Source organism: Amblyomma americanum, chromosome 9, assembly GCF_052857255.1.
Source record: "Amblyomma americanum isolate KBUSLIRL-KWMA chromosome 9, ASM5285725v1, whole genome shotgun sequence".
NCBI lineage: Eukaryota > Metazoa > Arthropoda > Arachnida > Ixodida > Ixodidae > Amblyomma > Amblyomma americanum.
Window position 1 is genome coordinate 106,507,217 of NC_135505.1, and position 27,612 is coordinate 106,534,828.

A 27,612-nucleotide genomic window follows, 5' to 3' on the forward strand; every position below is an offset into this window, starting at 1 on the left:
TTTTTTCTATATCTGTTCATGCCAATCTGCAGGCCACATCATAAATGACTTGTTCATAGGCGGTGGAAGCCAACAAACGCCGCTTCATCCGACGACCTCATACGTCAGGTAAGATCTACCGTTGGCTTTGCTCGAGTGAGCTTTTGCTAAAGCCTGCTTAAGCAGAGCCGCCTCTAGGTATAAGATTAAGTTGACTGGATTGGTAGCAAAGGCCTTTTGAGAATCGTAAACTGAATCATTTAATTATTTTTTTCTATTCTGGAGATTCCTCGAGTTCTGGCTTTAACCAATCTAAATAAAAGTCCTTCTTAATCTGGCCCTTTTCTTTGCACAAGTAACCTTTATGCGTTATCCTGGCTGGGCACAAATGAGCAAGGATAATGCAACGATGTCATTAGAACAAAATAATTCTCATCCTTCGCAACTGGTTGCGATACCAACTTTGCAACGAAACACCGTCTAGATAGATGGGGAGAAAAATGGGCTTTGGTCAGACATTTGCCTCACAATAAGAGGTACTATACATTTAAAAGCAAGACCATCGTGGTCTTTTTTCTTTTTAAGTGTTTAATTCAAGCAAGTCTTTAATAGGCCCTTGATATGACACTCAATAGCAGGGGCGTAGTGTACTACAAAGCGCAAAACCGAGCTCATGATCTACGCAGTCATTAGCGCGTGCAGTTTCATGGCAGAAGCCGCAATAGTTGCTTAGCACACTTATGTACCGTGCAAAGCTCAGCGTCTGCTGCAATGTCATGACTGAAACAGGTGCATACAGCTGTGCACCACTTTCCCGGAGGGCCTGCTCTCTTGCAGGCGCCCGCAATGCCTTTCCCGAGCTGCCTTATCTCGAGACAGACTCGGAACTGTTTTACAACATGGCGTCGGCATTGTGCAATGTCTTGAGCCCGAAGTACGCAGCCTGGGCCTTCGGGAGACGAAAAGCTTTGCGGAAGCTAGATGCGACGTCGGAAAAATCTCTAGGAAAGACATAGAAGAAAATGCAGCGAAGGCAAAAGCCGCGGAGGCTAGACGGATGGCCAATGGAGCGGCACTTGCTGCGGCGTCGCGATGAGATTTCCGGCGGAGTGTGAGCGACGTGCCCAACAGGACCCAAAGTGTCATACCAGTCGGGTTGCCCATGTGTGACAGAGAGTGAAACTTTCAGAGTTCAACGACAGAGAAAATAAAAAATTATTCACATGCGTCAGGACTTCGGTTTCAAAACACCGAGGAGTGGTGCCATTGGGATGCTGCAGCGTATGAGAGGCCGAGTTCAGAGACGAGTCGCACCGGCTGCGCTGGTGGTCGCGGAGGCCGACGAGCAGTTCACACACTTATCTCGAAAAGAGTTAGGAGGTGGATGGAAAGAGAAGAAAGAGATGCGGACAGTTCAGAAATGAGGATGGTGCCAAAGGATGTGAGGGGTGACGCCCGAATAACCGGGCGTCTGATCCTACACTCACAGTGATTAAAGATTCAAGGGGTGAGAGGAAAGTTGTTTTAAACTGCACGTTAGGCGCAGCTATCGGCTCGAGAGGGGCCATAGTGAGCACAGAGATGATGATTTAGCCTGTTCTCACACACATAAAATAGGTGGTCGTCTGGGGAATAAAACGGCGTCCACTGAAAAGCAGGACCCGGTAGGGCTGTGGGAGCTGGCGGGACAGCTCATTACCTACGATATTAGAATGAAACTGCGTTGATTCGATATGGACCTTGCTGTCCGCATGGGTGGGCATGGTTCGTAGAAGGAAGTCGTAAATCGTGCCTGGTGAAATATTTGCTAAGGGAAGTAAGACAGACAGCCTGTCTGTCAGTGCAGATAAAGTGAGCGGTAGGATAATCGTATCAACGATAGCCATCATTTCATGCACGTCCTCGTATGGACCGTGCGAATTAATACCGTGGCTGAGAAGAAATATTGAGAAGGCACACTATGCGGTGGAGCAGGCATTGAAGGGAAGCGTCCGTGGGCAGTATAGTACACCCTGGTACCAACACTGGCAAGGAGCGTGCGCGAGTGTGCCGCCTACTAGCGGGAAGGACACACTGCAGATTACGCAGAGCACGGTGCGGTTAGCTATGCGAGTCCAAGGGTGGAGCGAGGAAGGGATAGCAGGGAGTGTTGCGACTTAAGAGCCCAACACATATGGAAGGAGGCGCCTTACGATAGAATTTTTTGACCCATGTCTCGCGATCTTTTCTGTGTGGGTGAATCAGTTGTGGAAGGTCGGGCAATGGACAGGCTGCTATACCCGATGTGTCCAGTATGCAAGGAACGCCATTAACTGTTTCGGTGTTTTGTGAAGGAACCTTTCCAGGCCGCCTGTTTTTTAGCGAGAGAGGATGCTACAAACAATTCTGTAGAAAATCCGCGTGTGTGGCAGCCACACGGCCATGCGCGCGAGATGGTATTCTTGATTCAGCTCTACAATGTCGTCTCTCGGCGAACGAGACGGATGACCTGTAGTAGTTTTTTTTTGAGCTTGATGAAGAAAACGTAACATTTACTATTTTCCTACAAAAAAACAACGATACTAACACGTGACGTCGGTGGACAGAAGAGCGACAGATATTCAGCCACAGGAGTTGGAGGTCATTTTGGGGTTTGTTGGAGAGACCGTCGCACTCTACGACGTATTCAGTTTTTTGCGGGCAGCACTGCAGACCGATAGAAAGTGTGAACTGTTGCATCAATGTCTGGAGCAGTTTGCAATTTGTCTTCCTCTGTAGTCCTGAAAGATATCTACGACGTCCAAGATGTTCATGCGTAAATTGCAAACAGGACATGGCTCACTTGCCACAGGAAAGGAGGAAGGCCCTGGAGTTCCTGGTTAAAGATTTCTGGCGAACGAATAGAAAGTTTCAGTGCCCTTATTTTGGACTATCAAAGCGCTGATCGCTGGGAGCAGATCAGAAATGGCACAGTAGGATTATTCAGAAAGTTGCGAACGCAGGAAAACAGTCGGTGACTCGGACTGATGAACTGAAGGTCATCTAGGAGTGATCGCTAACGATTACGTTTAGCATGGAGGAAACAGCGATGCCGTAATCGGCTTCACGGATAGCCAGCATTGCATCTTTGGAGTGAAGGTAGCTATCAAATCGAAAGGACCGAGGATGGAAAGAAAAACGGTGGTGAGCAATGAGTTCTCAAAGACGAGGAAGAGCTTGGGTACCGTGCCTTATCTCATACTTTACTGTTGGAGTTCTGAGAAACCATCAGCAATCACTGGAGGTATACACATTTTTCAATATGAGCATGCCTGAAAATGATATGTACGCATTCGCTATCCGGCACCTCTGCCGAGAGCTGCTGGGGAGATTACTGAAAAGGTATTTCGCAGTGGCCCGAAAGTATAAATGTCCCTGCTACTGACGTCGTCACTTCGCCTGACCGTTCGCCCTCCCACCTACTTCTAAGTCAAATTCGCATTACCACACAGTTAGACATCCCGTGCGTGTCTTATTATAAAAGCATGCCAATTTGGGCGTTCCGATCAGTGGCGCTCAAGTTTGGTGAAAACATCGGACTGTGTCGCATGAGGCGCCAACCACAGAACAGTGCGTGATTAAAACGACTAAACGCCATCACTGACTAACCTACGCTGATTGAAATTCACAAATAAGAAACCATACGACTCTTATTCACGAAGCATGCGTGGCCTCCAATATAATGATTATATAATCTTTTGTTTGGTCTTTGTGAACAGAGAAATTTTCGGCAACTCTTGACAACTATGCTCGGAATACAGCACTTCCGACCCGCCAATAAGCTCCCTTGTACCGCTGTTATTTCACCTTTACACTTTTTTTCTTGCGTACTCCATGAAGTGTCGCTGGATTTTTTTAATTGTTCTTTCTTTATTAATTCATTTGGTCTTTTTCTAATTTTAGTTTCTGATTGCAAGAATGTTCGTTCGCATAGCGGTCCTTCTTCTTTTGGCAGGTAAGCAATTACAGATAAAATCACTATGATTGCCACGCCAGACAATAAATTACTGTCAGTATTGCCGACGTTCCTGGACAATACAGAGTAGATGTGTTCACTCCTGTAGCTTAAGTGTGTTCTGAATCTCTGCCATTTTTATTCAAACTGTATTTATCACACTGTGTCCTGTGTATTATTGGTAACACTAAAATCCAGCTACAAATTATTTTCGGTTCTAAAATCTTAACGTTCTTGGACTTGAATGTTCGCGCAACTGCACGTGGCGTTATCAAGGTAGTTCGTTTTCAGCACTGTGCCCACTAATGACTTCAGAGCTGTAGCCACGGCACCCACAATAATAAAATTAGCCCGTATACCAGAAAAAGAACGTGGCAGATATACGTACCTACGTACCCACCAAACTTAGTCTTCTGCCGTTTTTCTCTAAATATTTTGAGTTATCCAGTGTCGACAAGTTCCGCACATTTTTCGTTGAACTTGGTCACATACTCAGATGCCAGCGTTTAAATAGTTTCTAGCTTTCCGGCTTGTAACCATCACAGATTAATAATTACTCTATGCAATGTCTACAAATCTAGAGCGCAGTGAACTACCCACCGTGGTGGCTCAGTGGTTACGGCGCTCGGTTGCTGACTCGAAAGACGCGGGTTCGATTCCGACCGCAGCGGTCGAAATTCGACAGAAAAAAAATTCTAGACGCTCATGTACTGTATCATGTCAGCCTACGTTAAAGAACCCCAGGCGGTCAAAATTTTTGGACTCCTTCGATACGGCGTCCCTCATATCCTAAGTTGCTTTGGGACGTTAAGCCCCCATGAACCATAAACTAGCGAGCAGTCAACTGATGTTGGTAAGAACATTAGGATTGTTTACAACTCAAGATAATCTTAAAAACAAACTTCATAACCGCTGCACAAAACGTGCAATATTCTTCGCGTCCGTTTCTGTTTATCGCTTTTTTTGAAGAATAACATTCTTGCAGTTCTCGCTCCGTACTGCCGCTCTTATCCATGCACTTTCTTGTTTATAACCGATAAACGCAGTTATCATTTCCTTCTCCAGAATCACGGACACTTCATCACTTTTGCAACGACCGGAGCAGCGCATGTACACGTTTCTCACGCCACCGGCTCCGTGATTCTGGGCATAGCTTCCACAACACACATGAGAGCAGGCGGCGATAAGCGAATAAGATGATAAGCGTGCACACCTTCACCCCGACGTTCGTCCACCAACACGCCGTAATTCCTTTCTTTTATCTTCGTCGGTGCAAGCCATCCATGCCCCAAGTCACGGGGCAATTGACGGCTGCTGGCTATAGGTGTTGCGAACACGAACGACACCGCGCCCTGTCACTCGGGGACGGCAGCCGGACCATGCTAAAAAATTGCTGATGCCCTAGCTCTGTTAGGCCAGAATATACATAGCGAAAGCGTGGGGACTTCTTCATCGGAAGAGTTAATATATGAAACCCGCGCATTCACTACATGCGACTTTATTCATGATTAATCCTTGAGCCGTTGTGGCGGAGTGGTAGCGTCTCCGCCACAAACGCCCTGGATCGAATCCCAGCCTCGACACAAGATTCTTTTTTTATTCAGTGAGTGTGGGGGGTTTCAGTTTTCAGTGGCTCCCATAGATGCCCCCACCGAATACGTTGGTTAGCGGTTAAGCGCGTAAGGGCGGGTAAGGGCGGCTCCGTGGCGCGCAGTGTGACGTCATGCCAGATGTCGCGACGTCCGCCCACCTGCGGCAGTTGCTAGGCGACAGCTCAAGGTCGGTCTTTCTGCCTCTTCGGGGCACCGCCACAGCGAAATCCCTTGTTCGTGGCCAGTGTAGCTTTCGCTACAAAGCAGAATTTTAGAGAGTGGCTCTTAGGCGTTCGTTCCTGGCATGCGCGTCGCCGGCGTAACCTGCCGAGTTACAACAAAGCGAAAAGTACGGTCAGTTGACATACGCCGCGAAGGCTGCGCTCGATAGCGGTCTAGAACCGAGTGTCAGCAACATCAATTTAGGTGTGGAACTGAAGCGCCAAAATTGTCGGCTAGGACTGCAAAAATAAAGGGAATATAATTTGTACCATTAACAAAGAACATCGGCTCCTGCTTTTGTAAATGTCTTAACTGTGTACATTTGGCTACAAAGTAGAACACATTTGATAAAAAAAATATTTATGTCCACGTCCCCCCACAGCAGCAGGAAGTGTCTCTTATGTTATCCACTGTAAAGTGAATTACCTTCCAGGTAAAAGGTGTTTGCATCACTAATTTCTTATTGATAAACACAGTAAATTAAAAAATATAGTAACATTCCTGTATGATGTCCTCAGTTTCAGTGGCCATTGGCTTCCTTCATATTTTTAGTCGCACAGATCTTTGCAGGTGTTTCTTTCGCTTTATAAAAAAGGAAACTTCAGTGCAGGTTGATGTAGCGTGAACAGATATGGTACATTCTCGATCTCTTATAAATTTTGTCGCGCACTTCATTTATTGCTTACATAAGCTAATGTAACGGGTACTCATCAGGTATGAATAAAATGTCTCCTTTGAAGGGGCACATACACAAAATTTTGGTGGCGCGGTGTCCTCTTAAAAGCAAAGCGTGGGACATCAGTATGCATTGCTCACCTTGCGGTATTCACATACCAAGAGCAGATAATTTGTAAGTAATATTCTTCTGGCATAATCTTTAGGTTTTGGTTGTGTTGTCAAAGTTTAGTAAAGGTGTCATGAAGCAGGAACAAAGTGGGATATCACCACGGCATCTTCATTTCTTACAATTCTGACTTTTCAGGAAGGCTGACTTCGGCGCGAATTGAAACAGCAAAACAGTGAATATATTCCTGCCTTTATTCCGTCACGTGATCTGTACAGGATTTTTATGTCAAATCAAGTGCTCAGACGTTGAAATCTTTACTAAAAATCTCAAGGGAAGAAATTCAGATAAATTTATTCAGCGGTGGCACGCAAGTGCAGACTAGTAATCCATGAACTCGCATGATGCTATGTGTTACGTATCATAGCGAAGAAAAAAAACAGGCAACCCGAACTTTGGTGTCAGTACGCTAAGGGACAGCATGGACAACACTATCTTGTTCTTGTTAGTAGTAAAACCATATAATTAGTCCTTCTACCGAATAGTACTAACGCCTGTTGGGCAGCAAAACAAGCGTTATTGCACAAAAGTTTCAAGTTAAATTTGGACCGTTTTCTTTCTTTGCCACTCACACTCATTCTGGTGCCGTTTATAATGAAATCTAACACGCTCGCTTGACCTTGTGTTATTTTGCATGCTTAAAGTTATTTTTGTCTTAAGTCATAAATAAACCTAAGAATTGCGAAGCAAATCTTGCCTAAAAATCAAGAAGCCTAATCATCTATTTTCTCTATCATGCAACAACAATATTGGCCAGGCCGTTCTGCATTGCTAAACACAAAATATTGTGCAAATACGAGTTTTTTCCACGCACCACCGCCACGTACCTGAAAACGCGATTGTGGTGTCCACTGACCCAAGGAGCCAGTTTTGCGCGTCTCGAGATTTTCATCGTCAATATCAGTTCACCCAACATACTCCGGCAGCCTAATGCTCGAGTAGAGCGTTTCTGCAGCAATGTTGTCAACGCCAATGCCTAACGCCATAGTTCTATGTTTTTGAAACAAAGTTGTCCACGCAAACGCATGCAGCGCACATCTGTCTGTCACCACCGCCACATAGCTCACAGTGGTATTAGTTTATGACGACGACCATGTGTAGTGCACAACGCGAGAGTGCCCTGCAGTTTAACGAGAGGCGTGATGGGCTGCGGCGATAGCACAGTGCCCTCGTGCATTCGCCAGCGAAGCTCACCTGTTCGCTGCTCCGCGAGTTAGAGTCCTCCTAGGTGCAGTATTTATTTTATTTATGGTTTGGCCAAGGTCACCCCCCCCCCCCCCCGGGTCGAGTGTCACACAAACCGGCGAGCCAGTTTGACCTCGTGAAGCCGTGCTCTCGCACAAAAAGCTCACCCGTGTTCTGCCACTTTTCAGTTATAGAAGTTTTTTTTGTCAGCGATAACTGTCTTTCTTTTCTGTTTTTTTCATGGAAAGCATGTTCTTTATCAATAAAGTATCTCAATCCATCCACCTCCGCACACTTCAGTTTTTTCTCGACTTCCACGGTTGAATCACCTAGTTAAGCATGACCCGCCATTCATCGCAAATTTGAGGTGTGTCTGATGCCCTTTAGTTTCCCTTTGCGTACCTCCCTTTGAAATCCTTCATACAACTAAACTTGTTTACACTCCTCCTACTCTCCTCGCCTGCAGCAGCTTGCGCAATGGCCAGCGTCTGGCGTACCAACTATGTTATCGACCAGTTACTGCCCAGCATCGGTGAGAAAGAGATTCCGCTCGGCAGAATCTCGTTCGACGTGGACACGGAAGGAGCCAAATCAGGATTTATCGAGTTTCACCTGAAAAACGGAGCCCTGGGTGATCTGCACCGAAGGGTGAGTGCTTTGTATGAGTTTGCTTTCTTTCAAAAGTTTTCAGACAGATATGACAGATAATGGTATCCAGCCGTCAGTGATTGGGTGCTCGTGCAGAGTATCCTTTACAAGTGGTAACTTTAAGTAGAGAATACGTTTTAGTGTTAAAAATCTTCATAGAGTTACGCAGCCTCTTCTGATTATTCGGTTTCATATGGGCGTTTTGAGGAGCCTTCCTGTTCTCAGTGCAGCTTCGGTCATTGCTGCACAAAACGTCCGAGGCGCAAAATGTTGAATGACAGTCATTTGCATTGTATAAAAAGTTTCCTCATCACACATCTAGTCATCGCACTTTAGTTTTAAGCGTCGCCACAAGCCTACCGACATAACTCGTGACCAACCTTCAGGGACGCAAGTGCGAATTTATGTATTTGTACCAACAACGAGCTCTGTAAAGCACCGCTGGACAGAGCAAACAGTTGCCCAAAACGAAGCACTTCCGCTACTCAGCGTTCAGGCGCTGAAATTCGCTGAATGTGAGCCACATCCTTCATAAAGAGGTGCAGTGTATTTTACAATATGCTGGCGCAAGAGGCGTCAGACTGTATCGGCTGATGTGGAAGTAGAATTTCCGCTTGTCCAGAACAGCTAATGCGGTACGCCGTTTATCCTAGTTTAATAAATTATTGGCAACGAACTGTGATGAAACTTTAGGTCTCATACCGTAGAAAGCGCTGTTTTGAAATCCTGACTATAAACCTACGGGGCTGTACTGTGGATAAGCAATGGCTAGGCACGAACAAGCACTGTCAAAAAACTGTTGGCGTAATTATATATTTTTCCGTAGCCACTGTCCCCGTCCCAGAATAAAGAAGGTTTGGGTAATGCGAAGGCAATATAACCGATGGTCCTTAAGAGTAATTTATTGGATTCCAGAAGAAGGTAAGCGTAACAGGAGGCGGCAGAAATGTAGGTAAGCAGATGAGGTTAAGAAGTTTGCTGGTATACAGTGAGAGAGAGAGAGAAACTTCATTGTTGGAGAGGAATTCGGGGCACGCCCCTGGGTCCCCTCACGACCCCTCTGCACTTGAGTGTTTATACAGCTAAGGTCCATAACACTGGCAGCCCGGCCGGTGGCGATGGTTTGCACCACCGAGTCCTCCGAGCGCAGCAGGGTATCCACAGCTCTCCACAGCAGGGTGGCCGCAGCTGGCAAAGGACAGGGCTAACTGCAGTGATATAAGAGATGCCTTCGCCCTGCAGTGGAAGCAGCCAGGTTCATGATGGTGATAATGATGATGAACTCTAGCGCTATAAACAGCATCACGAAGCGAAAGGCGGAATCTGGTACGCACGGAAAGACGAAGAACAACACGAACGCAGTGCTGTGTTCGTTATTTTTCTTCACTCTGCTGTATGCGTCTTTGCTTGCGCTGTTCGATTCATTATACTTCACAACAAACTAGCCCTTGTTTTCTCATACAGCGTATTCTGAGTAGCAGCACAGTTTCCCGTTTCCCTGTCGCACATTGGGTCGCAGTCTGCCCACAAAATATCAAGAAGGGCTGCAAATTTCAGCTTCAATGGTTCATCATCATCATTTATTGTTCCTTATGGATCCCATCACGGGGGGTGGGGAGGCGGAGAGACAGCGTTGTGAAAAGGTCGTACATAAGCCCAAAACAGAGCAATAAAACGGTAACACAGAAATCAACACTAATTACAACTTGCGTAGAAAACGTCAGGCAAAGAAAACAATAAAAACGTTTGCGATTGGATGCCTATACGCATGTCTGTTAGCTCCAAGAAAGCGTCCACGTTCATGGTGGAAAAAACATTGCATATTTTTTATAATCAACATTTTTTTCAAATGTTCCACAGTTTTACAACTGAAAAAGGCAGCTTTTACTCTTCAATACGTAGACCTCATTCTACAATCAGCAGCAGTTGTTGCTGATTGTTATCGTGCTAGTTTCTCACGCCACCCCTTCGCTATCTAATCTTGCGAAGCCTCCGCTTGTTATCTCTCCCTTATATGAGCTTCGATATCTACGATAACCAAGGAGAAATCACAAGAGCTGTCGTTTAAGTCAGTGTTTTCACCAATCGCTTAGTTTCAATATTAACTTTCTTCATAAATAAATGCACGCACACTGTTGCAACGCGTAAAGCACCAATTGTGCAAAGCCCAGCTTTGACTGCGCAGGTGCGCCGAGAGCGCGACTGCTCCTTTTCGGACTTCACGTGGAGTAGCCAGCGCAAATACATTATTACCTGCAACTTAAGCCTACGAGGACTGGTCGCCAAGTACGACGTGGAGGTGATCGTCGACAGGAAGTCCGAGCGGGCGGCCGTGGAAGTACTCGTGGACAGTGGAAGACTTTTCACCAACATGTACTCCTACCTTGACAAGTGCACCAAATGTAAGTCATGCGTGCGCCTAAGAACGTTTGGCTAGATAACACTCCCTCACCCCTTTTTAAGTTCGTCAATTTCCCCTTTCTCCGTACGAATATTAAATGTGTTTATTTTATTTCACATTCCTGCCCTTCCCAAGTTTTGAAGGACCTTCACTTCCAAATATCTGGGAAGTCTTCAAAGCTGGAAGAGGCAGATAAAAGTCCCAAAATGTGAAAAAAGATCACAGCACTGCGTTTCAAGAGTGCTTATAAATAAGGTGGTGTCACATGGCGTTGTTAAAAAAATGTATTTCTTCTGTATGTGGTTCGGTGAGCCCGGTACGCGAAGCAATAATTTTACGTCCAGTGGCTTCAGGTGATGTTAATTGTGCTCTGTTGTCTAGTGGCATAAAAGGACTGATTCAAATAAAATATAATCTTTATGTGATAAACGGAAACCAGATATGAATCCTCGGGCAGATATTCACGCAGATAACGCCGGCAATTATCGGCGCTTCAGATTAAAAATTGTGAAAATATATGAAAATTAAGCTTTAAACTATGATGTCACTCCGGCAGCCAGCTTCAGCACGCTGCCGAGCAAAAATCTCCACTGAAACAGTTTACAAGCGCGAACTTGTGACCTCAAAGACAATAAAGTGACATTGCCATGCTGGCTGTACACCTGCACTAAGCTTTTATAGGTGAGAATTCCGGGTGCTCTCGCCCACACTTTGTGTGATGATGGCCGGGAGCATTTCAGGTAGCGCAACGCCGCAAACAGAGCTGAACTTTGGCCAAGCTGTCGCCCGTGATTCTGATGCCCCAAAATAGATCTAGTCATGTTCGGTAAACACGAGAGCGATAACGATCCTCAAATGGCCAAACAACCCAAGAATACCCTGTGTCGAGAGCGACAAAAATATTGAAAAATCACGTAGTAATGAGGTTAGCGTCATTATCCTCCCGCTATAAAAGTTTCGGCAAAGATACTTTGAACAAAAAAAAATCAGAACAGAATGATACACAAAAATGAAAACAAATGCGGTCCTTAGGCGCGTATTTCAGGTCGTAAAAGCGCAATATGAATCTCTTTCCGGCGCTGCGCGGCGCCCGATGGATACTGTTCATGATTGTACTACGTAACCTGTGCGCAATCACCACTGCAATGGGTAGAGAAGTACGGAAGGCCCTTGAGATCAAAGTGCAGAAATATGATGTTCAAGGCAACATTACCAGTTCGAAGAAGAAATAAGACAAGCTTATGGGTGCACAAGTCAACTTCAGACGCTGGGATACCTTTGCCGTGAGCCGTTTCACTCCTTCTAGCTGCGAACGCAATTTGCCTCTACTGTTCAGAACGGCCTTTGTTCTGCCATCGGCTCAGGATCACACTCTATATGGTTTAAACTCGTACGTACATATCACTTTCAGTTAGCTAATGCTGCGGAATGTAAAGCACCGAAAGCGGTGAGGTAGGAGTTAGCTTCAAGCGCACTACGGGAGAGGCGTAGTACAAATTTGGGAAGCTTAAGGATGCTGTTATCATAACTTGGGGACTCACCTGATGCTTTTTCCGCTCGAATTTCAGCCGCTGTGGCGTGGCTGTATTAATCGACCTGGGCCCAACGGTAAACGCTCAGCAATGCCGACGAACTCGTCGGTAAGACACATGAAGACCGAATGACAGCATAGGCGCGTAAAGTAATTGAAGAAGTGAGGGGTGTTGAAAGTGCTACCCACCAGTATAAAGAGAACCCGCTGAATGCAGCGGCATGTAAAGCATCACAAGCGGTGAGAGAGGGCGATCGTCCTCTTAATCTGAAAGAGACGCAACTCACAGAGGCGTCTCCTCGAACTGCGAAAGCAGCCAGAGAAGCTAAGCACGCTGCCCAGGTGACATATGTCCGTAGGCGGCTGCCCGTGAAGCGGCCGGAGACTAGTAGGTATTACCGAAGTATGCCTAATGCCTCCAGCTAGCTGTTCTTGAATGTGCTATGACTCGCCTGCTGTGCATTTCGTACTAACACCTACTGACTTTACGAGAGAGGCCACCAGCTTTTGCACTTCGCTTATGCGGAACTGCCACAGTCGCGGCTGTGATTCACCACCGCGGCCTGGGCCTAATGTGACGAAACATGCAGCCACCCAACAGCCGCGTCCAGGTCCTGTGAAGTGAGAGAGAAACGTTCGCATTCTTCTTGCATATGAAAATTGTGATTCCTTCATTTCAAGCACGAATTGGCAAGTAGAGTGATCCGACTTTTAAACCGACAAGCTGTTATAGAATGTTTCTCTGAGCTGAGGTTCCACTGTCTGTTATGAGGTACAGCTGCAGTGGCCCGTCATTATCGCTGAGCAAACGGCGCAGCTGAGGAGCCGAGAGCGACTTAAGTAGAGCGAGACACTGGTGTGATCACGTGTTGTCGAGCAGTTGACCACTGTTACGTTTGGAGACGCCAACATGCCAAGAATATTCAAGCCACTGAGAAGCATCAATCGACAGAGGCTTCAAAGGGCCTTCGACATGGTTGCAGCGCCACGAGTGCAGGTGGTGGCGACTACAAGAATCCTTCCCCCCCCCCCCTGCGGTTTACGGGGTGAAACGGCCGTCCGCTGCCTCAGAAAGGCTTTGGTGAACTTGTCGTTTGTTCTAAACGCCGGACCCACCCGGGACATCTTTCTCCCGGAGGGGACGTCGGGGGAGCCGGCGAGCGGCGGGGTTGCAAATGAGCCGTGGCAAATGCGGCCGTGTTTGACTAAGCCAACGTCGCCGGAACCCTCGTGCTTCGAAAACAACCTCGTCTTAGACTAAGTGCTTTTCCTTATACGTGGAACCTTCTGCAAGCTCCAGTAGCAACCTTTAGTTCCCACGCTACCGCTGTGGAGTGCAGGTGACTGACCTTCGACGCTGTCATGGGACCCCCTTCGGGCTATTCATCACTGTAGCCTGGACAGCGCGGACCATAATCTGCCAGAAGTGGCAAGAGTGTGTGGCTGGGGGTGTCCTGGAAGGCGGACCCTGAAGACTGGACACGTGACCTACATCACAGTGGTTCGACGCATTTTTAATGAACTAGATTCCCCAACTAGGGACCTGGGGGCAGCGGATCCTATTTAAGCAACGATCTGGCGTGTGATCAGCCAGCTCCCGATTCACTCTTTCGAACTATGTAAAAATGTAAATAAACCTTTCAGTCTCTTCTTCACCTCGAAGACCCTCTCATCTCTTCGTCACCCCCACAACAGCAGTCTCCCGATCCGGAACCCGGGGACACCGACCTTGGCGAGAGACGGCACAGGCGAACCAGGGGCCCGCATCTAACAACTGGTGGCAGCGGTGGGATCGAAGCGCAATCCCCCCCCAACACCGGTGGCCTGCTATGGGGTTGAAGCCCCACTCCTAACAACTGGGTGGCAGCGGTGGGATCGAAGCGCAATCCCTCAACACCGGTGGCCTGCTACGGGAGAGAAGCCCCACCTCTAACAACTGGTGGCAGCGGTGGGATCGACCATGCGGCGTGGTGTTGCTTCAGCCGGTGAGTGCTTGAACTTTGCTTGAGATTCGCCAGGCTTCAAATGTTTGGGTTAATACTTTGAACTGCTGGGAATCGAGGGAAGTTGTTGAGTGAGACAAGTGTGTGTAGCTCACGTCAACAGTTGTTCAGCAAAGTCAAGGCTCAGAGCAGCAAACATAGATCTAATGGAGTTGCCAAGGACAGATTTGCTGTCACTGTGCGAAGAGTTGGGTGTAGACGTAGGGGTTAAGATAAAAAACTGGGACATTTGCAAATTGCTCTTGCAAATCGCCGAGGAAAGAATAATTATCGATACGTGGGAACTCCTCAATGCAGAGCGAAAGAAAAAAGAAGATGAGCGAAAGAGAAAGGAAGATGAGCGAAAGCAAGAGGAAAATGACCGAAATAAAGAGGAAAATGAGCGCCAACGGCTAGCGGCCGAGCGAGAGGAACGGGAGCTCAGAAGGTCACAGCTCGCGTATGAGATAAAGAAACTCTAAGATGAGATCTCGAGAGCCAAGACTCCAGATAGAGCGAGTCAGGCCGGATCGTTCCAGTTGGACAGAGGTGACGACGTAAAACAGTATTGTGAAACAGCGCATAACCTGCATGAAGATTGTGGAGCTGTAAGTGCGTCGAAACGCATTATCGAAAGCTACGCTGAGACAGATGACGGAAGCTCAATTGCAGATGAGCAGGGCGTTTCAGGGGTAAGCGCTCAGACCGATAAGCGGTCGGTGGAGGACTGCCTTCAGGAAAGCGAACTGCCCAACTCGGGGGCAGCGGAAGGTCCGTCTGTCAGCAGTGTGGAGCTGACACTGACCTGCGAAGGCAAAGCGGCCGGTTTGCAATTAGATAATGGTCTCCGAGCAGAAAAACTAGATGAATCTAGTTGTGATCAGGGGACGCAAACGGAAGTGTCTAGGCGTAAAGACAGAAAGCGGGCACGGACCAAGAAAAAAACGGTTGAAATGCCAAGCCCTAAATTCAGGGGCGATAACAGGTGCTAACGTTAGCACAGATAAAAGCGCGGCAGAAGGGAAAGAAAAGCCTTCCCGCATTGGGCCTTGTAAACTTGCAGCTAAAGTTACTTGTCAGGCGGCACGTGCAGGTGCTTCTAAAGATGACCGCAGTAACAGAAAGACAAAAGCGCATCTTGCAAGCAGGACAGGAGCGAGTTTTTCTAGGAGGCATTGGCTTACGGGACGACCCAGACCATTGCGACCTGACAGAAAGGCTGTCAGGAAGAAAGGAAATCTGCCCAAGATCAGAAGGCGCTAGATCGCGGGACACCCGGCGCATGCGAGCGCAGGGGTGGAGCAACAGAGACCGCGCACGCAGGCATGTTCAGCACGCGCTCTGGAGAAGGATGCCTCCTGCACTTTCCACACTGTATTCGAGGAAGCGCGCAGGGCGAAAGGGTAGGCGGGCTTGCTTGGGGCGAGAACAGAGAGCAGCTTCTCGCTCCGGTCGCTGTCCGTCGCCCGGAATCAGTTATCGGCACTGCATGGGCTACCGGGGCCTACTGAGCGCGTCGAGGGATCATGGAGATGACAGTAGCGATCAGGAATGGCTTTTTTCAGTTGCCCTTTGTCACGAGTTGACAGCAGTACAATCAGTCAGAGCGCGACCCCGGCGGGCTGAGAGACTAATCCTTCCGACGCGGGGGTGGTGAGCCATGTTTCACCCCGCGTAGCCATTCGAAGTAGCTGTTTTTTTTTATTATTCCTCTTTCGGTTCTGTGCGTGTAAAATCGCGGAAGGAAATGCTACTTTGTTTTAGGTTAAAATTTGGATTTGATCAAGTGTTACTGTTTCCTTAACACTTAAATAAAGGTAATTGTGCGATTTGGTTAGAAAGGACGTGTGTCAATTTGAGATGCTACCACGTGATAAAGGCACTCACAGGAGTGCAGCGAACACAGTTCCTGAACAGACGATGAGCTCTTTGCGTAGGTAGAACCGCTGAGAGCTAGCAAGTTTTTTTTGCGTTTGAAAATTTCGCGCAGGTTTGCTTTTATATATTTAGTACATTCAAACATGTAAGACTTGGTCGAGATACGAAGTGTTTTTCGCTGCATAACGGCAGTGTTGATAATGTCAGGCGAAGGTAAAGAAAGCACGGAAATTTGTGCCCATTTGAGTACTTGTGTTTAGCGGCGCTAGGTTAGCTAGCAGATTTTGGTATTCAAAGATTAAGCGAACGAAGTGAGGCTGCAGAATTCTGTGGAAAACAGCTGTAGCAGCTTTCTGTACAAATGACGGTGACAAGGCGCATGACTGACTCATTGAGTTTAAGAGAAGTCTCTCGTCAGCACGGGAAGGAGTAAGGATTGCGATGCGCAGTCGCGTCTTTCTGAGTTCAACTCGAACAGTTGATTATTAGGCTCGAGCGTCAAGCTTCTTTGAAAAGAGCCAGCGGATTATTTGAGCGTGGGCCAAATTTTAAGCAATCAATCGGTATTCCGGTGGTATAAGGGGATCAGAGCTTTGATTGATAAGGAATAGAGTTTCTGATCAAAAATTTGTAGGCTTTGACACACCACCGCATATTGTACAACTTGGCAGACTGTCTTTGGCGCCAGTTTGTTTATTCTACTTTTGCTTCCAAATATGCCACCCTTCTTCAAGCCGTGTACGGCGAATCGGGCCTTGGCAGCGAATTTGTCAGACATGGAATCTGTTCTTAGTAGCCGAGATTATTGCTGTCAGCTACAAAATTGTGTGCTTACGTTTATATTGACAATGCAGTAGTATTGCATAACAGCCTGGCGGTTCTCGGGTGAATTTCGTGCACTGCCTGGGGAGTGGCGCCATGTTGAGTGGCTGGTTTCGACTAATGCCTCCGTTGTCCGAGGTTTCGGACTCTACTCTGTGCCTACAGACAAGATGAAGAAGGGCCTCCCACGTTACAACTCAAGTCATCTCTCCTCGACCTGTGATTGTGTCCACTGGCCGATCGAGATTGTCCTGGCCGCGGAGGAGCTGTTACGTTTGGAGACGCCAACATGCCAAGAATATTCAAGCCACTGAGAAGCATCAGTCGACAAAGGCTTCAAAGGGCATTCGACATGGTTGCAGCACCACGAGTGCAGGTGGTGCCTGCTGTTTACGGGGTGAAACGGCCGTCCGCTGCATCAGAACGGCTTTGGTGAACCTGTCGTTTGTTCTAAACGCCGGACCCACCCGGGACATCTTTCTCCCGGAGGGGACGTCGGGGGAGCCGGCGAGCGGCGGGGTTGCAAATGAGCCGTGGCAAATGCGGCCGTGTTTGACTAAGCCAACGTCGCCGGAATCCTCGTGCTTCGAAAACAACCTCGTCTTAGACTAAGTGATTTTCCTTATACGTGGAATCTTCTGCAAGCTGCAGTGGCAACCTTTAGTTCCCACGCTACCGCTGTGGAGTGCAGGTGACTGACCTTCGACGCTGTCATGGGACCCCCTTCGGGCTATTCATCACTGTAGCCTGGACAGCGCGGACCATAATCTGCCAGAAGTGGCAAGAGTGTGTGGATGGGGGCGTCCTGGAAGGCGGACACTGAAGACTGGACACATGATCTACATCACAGTGGTTCGACGCATTTTTAATGAACTAGATTCCCCAACTAGGGACCTGGGGACAGCGGACCCTATTTAAGCAACGATCTGGCGTGTGATTAGCCAGCTCCCGATTCACTCTTTCGAACTATGTAAAAATGTAAATAAACCTTTCAGTCTCTTCTTCACCTCGAAGACCCTCTCATCTCTTCGTCACCCCCACAACAGCAGTCTCCCGATCCGGAACCCGGGGACACCGACCTTGGCGGGAGACGGCACAGGCGAACCAGGGGCCCGCATCTAACAACTGGTGGCAGCGGTGGGATCGAAGCGCAATCCCCCCCCCCCCCCAACACCGGTGGCCTGCTATCGGGACAGGAGCCACACTTCTAACACCACCTAAGTAGGCAATAATGCGAAGTCGCCTCCCGCTAAGTACAAAAAGATGCACTTGCAACGCAACGTCTATCTTCCGAAACCTCCCCACTTGCCGCCGCTGAACAGCTTTTGTGAACGCTTCATTTTCTCTGACTGCTATTTATGCAGTTGCGCAAATTGGTATTTAATGCGCGGACGCGGGGTGAATCCTACGTGTACACTGGAAGCAACGCACACCATAGCGAACACAGTGGCCGTCAAGCAAGCGTGTCAGGGTTTATGGAATTTAAGTGACTAGAGAAATGACTTAAGCAGACGTTCTCTTTTTTGAGCATCAGCCTCGCATGCAGGAGGTAAGATGTTGAATCTTTAGTGCCACCAGGTACCTACCTGCGATACAATGGGTGCAAGCTTTCCCCTGGCTTAGTGCTCGTCTTCTATGGGGCGAAATGCTTGGGAAATAGACCTTTGACCCTACTTTGTGCAAAAAAAGGAACCGCAACGGACTTCATGGAACTAGAGCCTTGTTTACATGAGCCCGACAGCGGCGGGTCGAGTAGGGCCGTGCCAGATGTCGGGCTGACCACCCGACGCGACAGCGTTTATATGAACCCATTTTCTGTCGGGCAGAGATCGCCGCTACCCCTAGCGTCGAGCAAGCAAACCACGCGCGGATGCTAGAAGGAGAGTAGGAGCGCCCAGGCTTGCGCAGCGCCGCCATACCAGAGAGGAGGCAGGAGAGTAGGCGCTAAGCTGATTCGGCAGCGTATACATGGTCCTTTCAAGCAGTTCTGGCCAACGCCGGGACGAGTCAACCCACCCCCTGCAGCCGGGCTGGCCCAGCTCGACTCGACGACCACTTATCTCGACCCCCTAGCGTATACATGAGCCCGACAACCGGTTTTCTGCCCGACAGCCAACTTAACCCGACTTTTGTCGGGCTCATGTAAGCCCCCAGTAGGTGGATTTTGGTCTCTGGAGGACGGATTTTATATCGAGAGAGGGGTAAGGTTGACCAAAAGCCCTTTTCCAAGAATTTCCCCCCGATGAGCCAAGCACCAGGCCACGTGAAATTTTGTCTCCAGATGAAATTTATCTCCATGTATCTCCAGAAAAACTTTATCTCCAGCTCCAATACTTATATTTTATGCTTCGTTTGAATGTCTGCGAGCGTATAAATATGTTAATCTTGGTCATTGCGCTTTATGACCTTTCTTCTTCAACACTGCTATTGGTATGTATTACGTGTCTTTTGCTGCATTGACAACAACTTCCGGACACGACAGTGGCGACGAGAAAGTGGAATCGACCCGCGCTACGCAACTATATTGACAAGCCATGGATACGCGAGGTTTTCCCAAACAAATACCAGAATTCAACGGCTCATCGTGGTCATCGTGGGTTGGACGCCTCCAGTTCTACTTTGAAGCTAACAACATCACAGACCCAGCCTTGAAGAGGGCCAACCTGCTGATACTGTGCGGGGAGCAGACCTACGACACTGTCTGCGCCCTTATTCAGCCAAGCACACCAGCGGCAGTGTCTTACGACGACATCGTAGCAGCACTGCAAAAGCACTACGACCCAAGGCCATCCGAGGTCTACAGCCGGGCTCGCTTCCAACGAAGAGATCAACTGGTAGGAGAAACTGTGAGCGCCTACATAGCAGCGCTCAAGAAGCTGGCTGTCCACTGCAATTTTGGGACGCTGACCACAACAGCTACCGGGCAGGAAAGAGAAGCAGCTTCTTCTGCTAACACGACCATGCTTCCCTTGGACGTGATGTTACGTGACAGATTTGTGTGCGGACTGAGTGACGAGTCGCTGCAGCAGCGCATGTTCGCTGAGAAGGATCTCACGTTCAACAAAGCTTACGACATCGCCGTACGAGCGGAGAGCGCCGGTCACCAGCAGAGAGAGATTCGCCGGAACACCGAGCCGGTACACCAAACAAGCAACCAGGTACGCAAAACTTCTGTTGTTGCGAAATCGGTCAAGAAAGCACCACGCTGCTGGCGGTGTGACGACCAACACAACCCCCTGGAATGCCGATTCCAGTCAGCCACGTGTAATTTTTGCCACAAGCGAGGGCATATCGAGAGAGCTTGCATTAAGAAACGGAAGCTTGTCAAGATAAACTCGCCTTCCCAGCCTAATCACAGCGTCGACGCCTCAGAGAATACGCCGCCATCTGATGTCCATGGAACAACATCAGCAGCGCCATCTGGGTTGTACGACCTGAACACCATGAATCTCGGCACGCGACCGAAGATTTTTACCGAAGTAAGCGTACATGACCAACTGATTAAGTTCGAGGTGGACTCCGGCGCAGCCTGTACTCTGATCAGTGAGGACACATTCCGAACTTCGTGGCCATCTGGCGCACCAACCCTGCAACAAGACGACACGCACCTGCGAACGTGGTCAGGACAAAACCTGCCACTATTGGGCTCTGCCAACGTGCGGGTTAATTACAACGGCAAGACCCATACGCTACCTCTGCTTGTTGTGAAGGGCTCAGGATCAAGCCTCCTTGGTAGAAACTGGTTTGCTTCATTAGGAGTGACCATATGCGGCATACACCAGACGCCGAGCCAGGATGTGGTTGAGCAACTGCGAGAGAAATACGAAATAGTATTCTCGGAAGAAATTCCAGGGAACGAAGGGCCCCCAGTCACACTGGAGTTCTTTGGCAATGCGCAACCAAGGTTTTTGAAGGCCAGGCCGGTGCCGTTTGCTCTCCGAACTTCAGTTAAAAGGGAGTTAGACAAACTGGAGCAGCAAGGTGTCATCGAGCCGACGCAACATTCAGAATGGGCCACACCACTTGTGGTAGTTCGCAAGAAGAACGGAACCATACGCCTCTGCGGAGACTACCGGAGCACCGTCAACCTTGCGACTAAGGCATCCTCTTACCTGCTACCGACACCTGAGGAAGTGTTCAGTATATTACGCGGCGCAAGAGTCTTCGGCACATTGGACCTCACCCAGGCGTATCAGCAGCTGAAGGTGAGCGAATCAACGGCAGAATTACTGACAATTAATACACTGAAAGGCTTGTACAAAGTCAAGAGACTGCCTTTCGGCGTAGCTGCAGCCCCGGCCATATTTCAAAAGTTCATGGAGACAGTGCTTCAAGGGATCACAGGAGTTTGCGTCTACCTTGACGATGTCATCATCAGTGGCGCTTCCATTGAAGAGCATGCAGCGCGCCTAGAGCTTGTTTTTCAAATGATAGCAAGCGCAAATTTGCGCATAAGCAAATCGAAATGCTGTTTTGCGGTGCCAGAAGTGCAATTTCTGGGACACCGAATTGATGCATCAGGCAGCCACCCTACCGAAGACAAAGTGCGAGCAATCACCGAAGCGCGAGCACCAACAAACAAACAGGAGCTACAGGCGTTTATCGGACTCCTAACGTTCTACGACCGATTCTTGGCGCAAAGAGCTACCGTGGCCAACGACTTGTACCAACTCCTTCGGAAGGATGTGACATGGACATGGTCGCCACGCCATCAACGGTCATTCGACGCCCTGAAAGACCTGCTTCGGAGATGTACAGTCCTCCGCCACTACGACGAAAGAAGGGGACACAGCACAGGGGACACAACACCGGAAGGATGTGACATGGACATGGTCGCCACGCCATCAACGGTCATTCGACGCCCTGAAAGACCTGCTTCGGAGATGTACAGTCCTCCGCCACTACGACGAAAGGAAGCCTCTGCTTTTGGCTTGTGACGCATCTCCGTACGGAGTCGGCGCAGTTCTGTCGCAGACTGACGACCAAGGAAGGGAACCCCTATCGCCTTCGCCTCACGTACGTTGTCGCAAGCAGAGCGCAACTACGCGCAACTTGACAAAGAAGGGCTAGCTGTGGTCTACGCGGCGACACACTTTCGCCAATACATTGCCGGCCGAAAGGTGACGTTTATAACGGATCACCGACCGCTATTGGGCATTTTGGGACCAAAAAAACCTGTGCCGTCGACGTTGTCTCCACGAATGACCCGTTGGTGCGTCAAACTCTCAGCGTACGACTACGATCTGGTCTACCGCAGTGGGAATAAACATCACAATGCCGATGCGCTGATCCGCTTGCCACTAGACGCAACTGTTGACGAACCACCTCCACCTGGAGACGTTCTCATGTTCGAAGCGCTGCCAGATCCTCCGCTTACAGCCGGCACAGTTGCAGCATCTACGCAGAAGTGCGCAGCTCTCCGGCTGGTTTACACAGCTGTTCAACAAGGCAACGTGCACAAACTCAAAGGGGACCACTTCGACGCTTACCGCAGGCGAGCTACAGAGTTGAGCACCCATCGCGGCTGCATCATCTTTGGGTCTCGAGTTGTGATTCCGAGAGAACTACGCGCACCAGCCATGTCTCTCATCCACGCTGGCCATAGGGGCATCGTTGCAATGAAAAAGTGTGCCCGAAGCTACATGTGGTGGCCTGGTATTGACCATGACATCGAAACAGTGGTCCGAGACTGCAAGCCTTGCCAGAGAAGCCGCAGCGCCCCGCCTAAAGCTCCTCTCCCAGAATGGGAAAAACCAGACACACCCTGGCACACCTTGCACATTGATTTGGCAGGACCAATTGAGGGCTGCATCTTCCTCGTGGTCGTAGATGCCTACACCTGGTGGCTTGAGATAAGAGAAATGAAACAGACGACTTCGGCAGCAGTCATTGACAACCTGCGATCACTGTTCGCAACGTTCGACCTGCCTCGCAAGGTAGTGTCGGACAACGGAACACCGTTTGTGTCTGCGGAGATTCTCAAGTTTTTTCGTGACAACGGGATCTCATCAATAACATCAGCCCCCTACCACCCAGCAACAAACGGACAAGCCGAGCGCTACGTGGCCGAGCTAAAACGCGCCCTTGAAAGAGATAGTACAGGGTCGCTGCAGCGCCGCCTTGCGCGCTTTCTCTTCAAGCAGCACACGACGGTTCAGAGCACAACGGGCCAGACCCCAGCTAAAGTGATGTTTGAGCGCGAAATGCGAACCCAGCTCACAGCCATCCTCCCCGAGCCCAAAGCGGAGACGTTCCGGGAAGAAAAACCAATTCCGCGCTGCGGATCGCTTCATGAGGGGCAGCGCGTCCTCGCTCGGCAGTTTCTCAAAAAGCCACGCTGGGAGGAAGCTACGATTGTCAAACGCATAGGCCTGCGCTCTTGGCTCGTCAACATACATGGAACAGTAGCACGCCGACACCTCAACCAGCTGCGTGGATTTACGACGCCTGCTGACAGCGGCCCGGCATCCGAGAAAACACGAGCACCGTCTAACCACATAGCCTGGCACCTCTCCCCGGAGGAAAAGACTTCGCCCAGGGCAGACCTAGAAGACACAGCGACTAACAGCCAGCCTACAAGTGCTTCTCCCCCGAGCGCACAAAGCCAGCGCGCCTCCACGCGTCCGCGCAGACCCCTGCACGCTACCAGGCAACTTTCTAAGGGGGAAGGAAGTGTTTTGTCCCCTGTGCTGTGTCCCCTTCTTTCGTTCTGTTCTGTGTCACCAGTGTTCTTTTCTAACGGCCACTTGCCCCTCTTCGCGCGCCGTCGCAAGATGCCCCCCACGGCGGGCCCCCGCGCCCTCTTGTTCTGGGAAGCCACTCCCTCGTGTGGACGCCGCGCCGTCCCCTCTGTCCTTCGGGCGGCAGTTCGGCTTCCGCCTCGGTCGACGCTGGTCGCACCCTCTTTAGTAGTAAATAAACAGTGTGAAATTATTGCGTGTCTTTTGCTGCATTGACAACAACTTCCGGACACGACAGTATGGTAACCTCTAAGCCACAGATACGCAGTTATATGTTCCTGCGTAGGCTATTGTGAGCAGCTGTGCAGAAAAAAATACGCAAAATACTTGCGCACATTGGCCTGTGGGTATTGTTGCGGTGCCATAAGCAGCTACAAAAAAAAATTGAAAATTGGTAGTTGTTTTTTGAGGAAAGGAAATGGGGCAGTATCTGCCTTATCTCGGCGGACAGCTGAACCGCGCCGTAATTGAAGGAATAAAGGAGGGACTGATAAAAGAAAGGAAGAAAGGTACCGTAGTGAAGGGCTCCAGAATAATTTGGACCACCTGGGGATCTTTAACGTGCACTGACATCGCACAGCACATGGGTGCCTTTGCGTTTCGCCTCCATCGAAATGCTGCCGCCGCGGTTGCGTTCGAACCCAGGTAATCCGGATGAGTAGCCGAGTGCCATAATCACTGAGCCACCGCGGCGGGTAAGCTATAAAACAGCATCATTCATTTTTCAACCAACCAGATTTATTTGGTTGTAGCTAAGCAATGTTTCCTTATTACGGCGTTTAACCGTACAATTTATGCGGTATGTGCCTTTACGAGAAAGACATTTTCCTTGTACAATATGCAACAAGGGGGACGCTAAAATGAAGGATAATTGCTGTCGTCACATTCCGAAGTAAGCAAAATCAATTAAGAGACATTTTATTTGTTGCCTTAACGGAGACGCCTAAAGGTAGCTCCAAGGCATCGATATTAGAAGACTACTCCACTTCGTATAATTTTTGTATAACACCGGTGTCCTGAGATATCTGCCGTAACATTTTACTCTGTGTACAAGATTTTACACTTAAAAGGCAGCGACGACCGGCGTGAAACAATTCCAGGATATTACGCAGCTAATTCTTACAGCATGTATTCAATTAATCTTGCCCTAAATTAAAAGGCATCAGGTATGCGTAGAGCGTACTGCATGACGTAGTTGGGAGTTTTAATGAGACATGAAGAGCTGTGTCACATCGTAACTAAGGAATTAGAAGGAATGCTTAATTAGAAGGACTGAGTTAAAAATTCCAAGGCAATTATTCAAATCACTAGACGCTTTGAATATTCTATGCCTTGGAATAGTCTTCGATTACTATCGGTACTCCATTTTTAATAACATTCGTGATAAAGGCCGTCATCAAAAATTAAATTTTTAGTTTGATTAGCTCGCACGTTGGCAACTGCGTTTACCTTCTCGCTGTTTCCAGTGAGATGCATAACCCACAAGGAAAGCTAGCTTTCATGTTTTATTCATCGCTCGTTATTTAAAAACCCAGACCTTATTTTCAACTTCGTCTATTCAGCCTGCTCTACCTCTAGTCCTTGACGCAGTCCGGAAAAAAAAAGTCAAGAAAATTCCACAGAATTTTTTTCTCCTCTAAGCAGTGGCGTTGTGTTAACATCTGAGCAGGCACTGAACTTCAATTCTTCAGTGTGGAGCTGTCTTCCAAGATGCTGCCCATCGAAACACCATTGGACTTTCCCCGTGACGTAATAAAGCAGTTCGAGAGAGAGGTTGTTTCTCGGGCCAAAATAGGAATCGCTTTTGCATTCAACACAACCTACAAGCAGGCATTTGAGGCAAAAACGGCCCCACTGACAGTGGCCGACTTCTCTGCTTAAGCCTGTGGGCATTCCTCAAGGAACTCCAAGATATTAAAGAGCAGGCCAATCAGAATCATCGCTGAATAAAGGTGTTTGCCATTTCTGCACCGTTTTACCGCCTTGTTCGGTTCTTTGCATGCAGAGGTCGCTTTACGGAGTGGTAGGGGTTATTCGCAGAATCAGGTGCAGCGAGTGCGTTCCGCGTGCTGTCTACATTGTGCTCTTTACACTAAGCTGTTGTAGAATTGACAAAAAAGTCCCGTTCAGCATAATGCGATCAGCATGCAATCTCTGCAAATGCTGGGTTTTTCAATCCTAGTAACTGCTGTGGTGTCGGTGAACGTGCACGATGATGACTGATCGGAAATCTTCGTGACTCCCAGGAGTCGCTTGTCTTTGGTGATTCTGGAGTTCGAATGATTTCGGAAAAATTTACAAGGTGGTTCCGGAAGTGTAACGCGAGATTCAGCGGTAGCTGTGTAGGCATTTAGTTTTGGCAGGCTGCTGTTCCAAACAGAGCTACCCGTACGTTTATGCGACCTAGCTTGGCCGTGCCATAAGGTGACACCAGACGATGAGGCACAAAGAGACGCACAGCATTAATAAAGGACTTAACGCATTCTGCGGTATGACAACCATACCTGCGTTACCATAGTAAAGCGCCCATCATGCGCAATCCCGGGACGCGTAAGCAAGGGACGGGTGCCTAACAGCTATCGCTCTAAAGGTACGAATATTTATCGCGGCTGGGGTGAAAAGGAACCGAAAGTCAATTGAAATTCCTGACATATCGAAGAAGCTTGAATTTGAATTATATAAGAGCAGTATTTTTTTCGCTTCACCACAATTTTCGATCGTAATCCTCACGCGGCCGCAAGCCAATAAAGAACTGACCACCGTCAAACCGACCATTACATTAAAAAAATAATCTGAAATGCAAATGCGACTGATTTGTTAAGTGTTGCGTCCACTATCAGAAACATGGAAGTTTGAGCTTGTTGGTTCATATTAAGCGCTCCAACAGGGTTAGTAGCAGTAGTAGCATTATTAATGTTAGTTGTTAGTAGCGCTTGTGTTTCCGTCTCTTCTTGTTCCCTGTCCCTTGTCGCAGCGCTGGTAAATAATTCGAACGTTCAATATCATGCAATGAGTTGTAAAAACTGGTGACAATTTCAATGCTTTACCCGTCCCTATTCGGTGAGTGAAATGAGTTGCACCTCTTTTCAGCACTTCAGAGGTATTAAGTAATTCGTCTGCAATAACAATTACCGCAGAGTACGTTCGCTGTCGCATAGACGTCGAAGCCCTCATCTACATCATGCAGTTTTTCTTTCAAGTCAACTTGAGGGCTCAGCGCAAAAAAAAATTGGAAACAAAGAAAGATGATGAATCTTGGTCCGACTACTCAGCTACGCGCATGAGAGTCATGGAATTTGTGAGCAGTAGGAACAGGTTCCTTGAACAAAATTGCTTTCTACAACCATCCCCGCTCATATCAAGCTCTTGTTGCTTGAGTGCGTCAATCTATATATTTTGTGCTTTTTACTTTCACTGACAATGGTCCTGAAACTTATCCAGAAGCAGGTATTTTCAACAATGTTGAAAGTTATACCTTACCTTTAATGAGAGTGAATGAATGACAACTGGAGGTAGCAGTGCGGTCCTAGAGCGAAGTCGCCCATCTAATTTCCTCGGCCAACATCCCGACTAGCACCGTCTTGCGTCTCGGCAAATGCGGACAGACAGGTTTTTCAGCGGCCAGATGCCGGAGTACTTTACTGCTCCTAGTGTTACTGTACGCGTTACCATTTTCCAGAAAGGCCCATTTCTTCGGCGCTATTCTGTACACCCGAGTTACCGCATCCGCTTTGGGAGTTTTGCTGAAAGCGTTTTGCCATTTGAGAAATGTCCAAGAGAGACAGCAGTTGAAACATAGATCCTAAGGAAAGCAG

General features: G+C 48.5%; 1 protein-coding gene and 1 long non-coding RNA gene across 3 annotated transcripts in view; one reads left to right on the forward strand and one right to left on the reverse strand.

Moving 5' to 3' along the window:
- Positions 1-25,772, forward strand: LOC144103978 (uncharacterized). Of its 2 annotated transcripts, none has more exons than XM_077636727.1 (5): positions 1-108; positions 3,901-3,952; positions 8,262-8,443; positions 10,629-10,845; positions 25,467-25,772. In XM_077636727.1, exons 2-5 carry the CDS (start codon positions 3,916-3,918, stop codon positions 25,676-25,678), a joined length of 648 nt encoding a protein of 215 aa, XP_077492853.1. In that variant the 5' UTR covers positions 1-108; positions 3,901-3,915; the 3' UTR covers positions 25,679-25,772. The 2 variants fall into 2 exon arrangements, with proteins under 2 accessions (XP_077492853.1, XP_077492854.1); XM_077636728.1 differs by having other exon boundaries at positions 8,265-8,443.
- LOC144103979 (uncharacterized) overlaps positions 9,145-27,612 on the reverse strand; it is a 39,908-nt gene continuing 21,440 nt past the window's right edge. The window contains exon 3 of the long non-coding RNA XR_013308396.1: positions 9,145-9,679. This is a non-coding gene — a long non-coding RNA (uncharacterized LOC144103979). The remainder of the gene's footprint in view (positions 9,680-27,612) is intronic.

Coding starts and splice junctions, on each gene's coding strand:
- LOC144103978 (XM_077636727.1), top strand. CDS start 3,916: ATGTTCGTTCGCATAGCGGTCCTTCTTCTTTTGGCAG. Junction 3,953..8,261: donor GGTCCTTCTTCTTTTGGCAG/GTAAGCAATTAC, acceptor CCTCGCCTGCAG/CAGCTTGCGCAATGGCCAGC. Junction 8,444..10,628: donor TGGGTGATCTGCACCGAAGG/GTGAGTGCTTTG, acceptor TTGACTGCGCAG/GTGCGCCGAGAGCGCGACTG.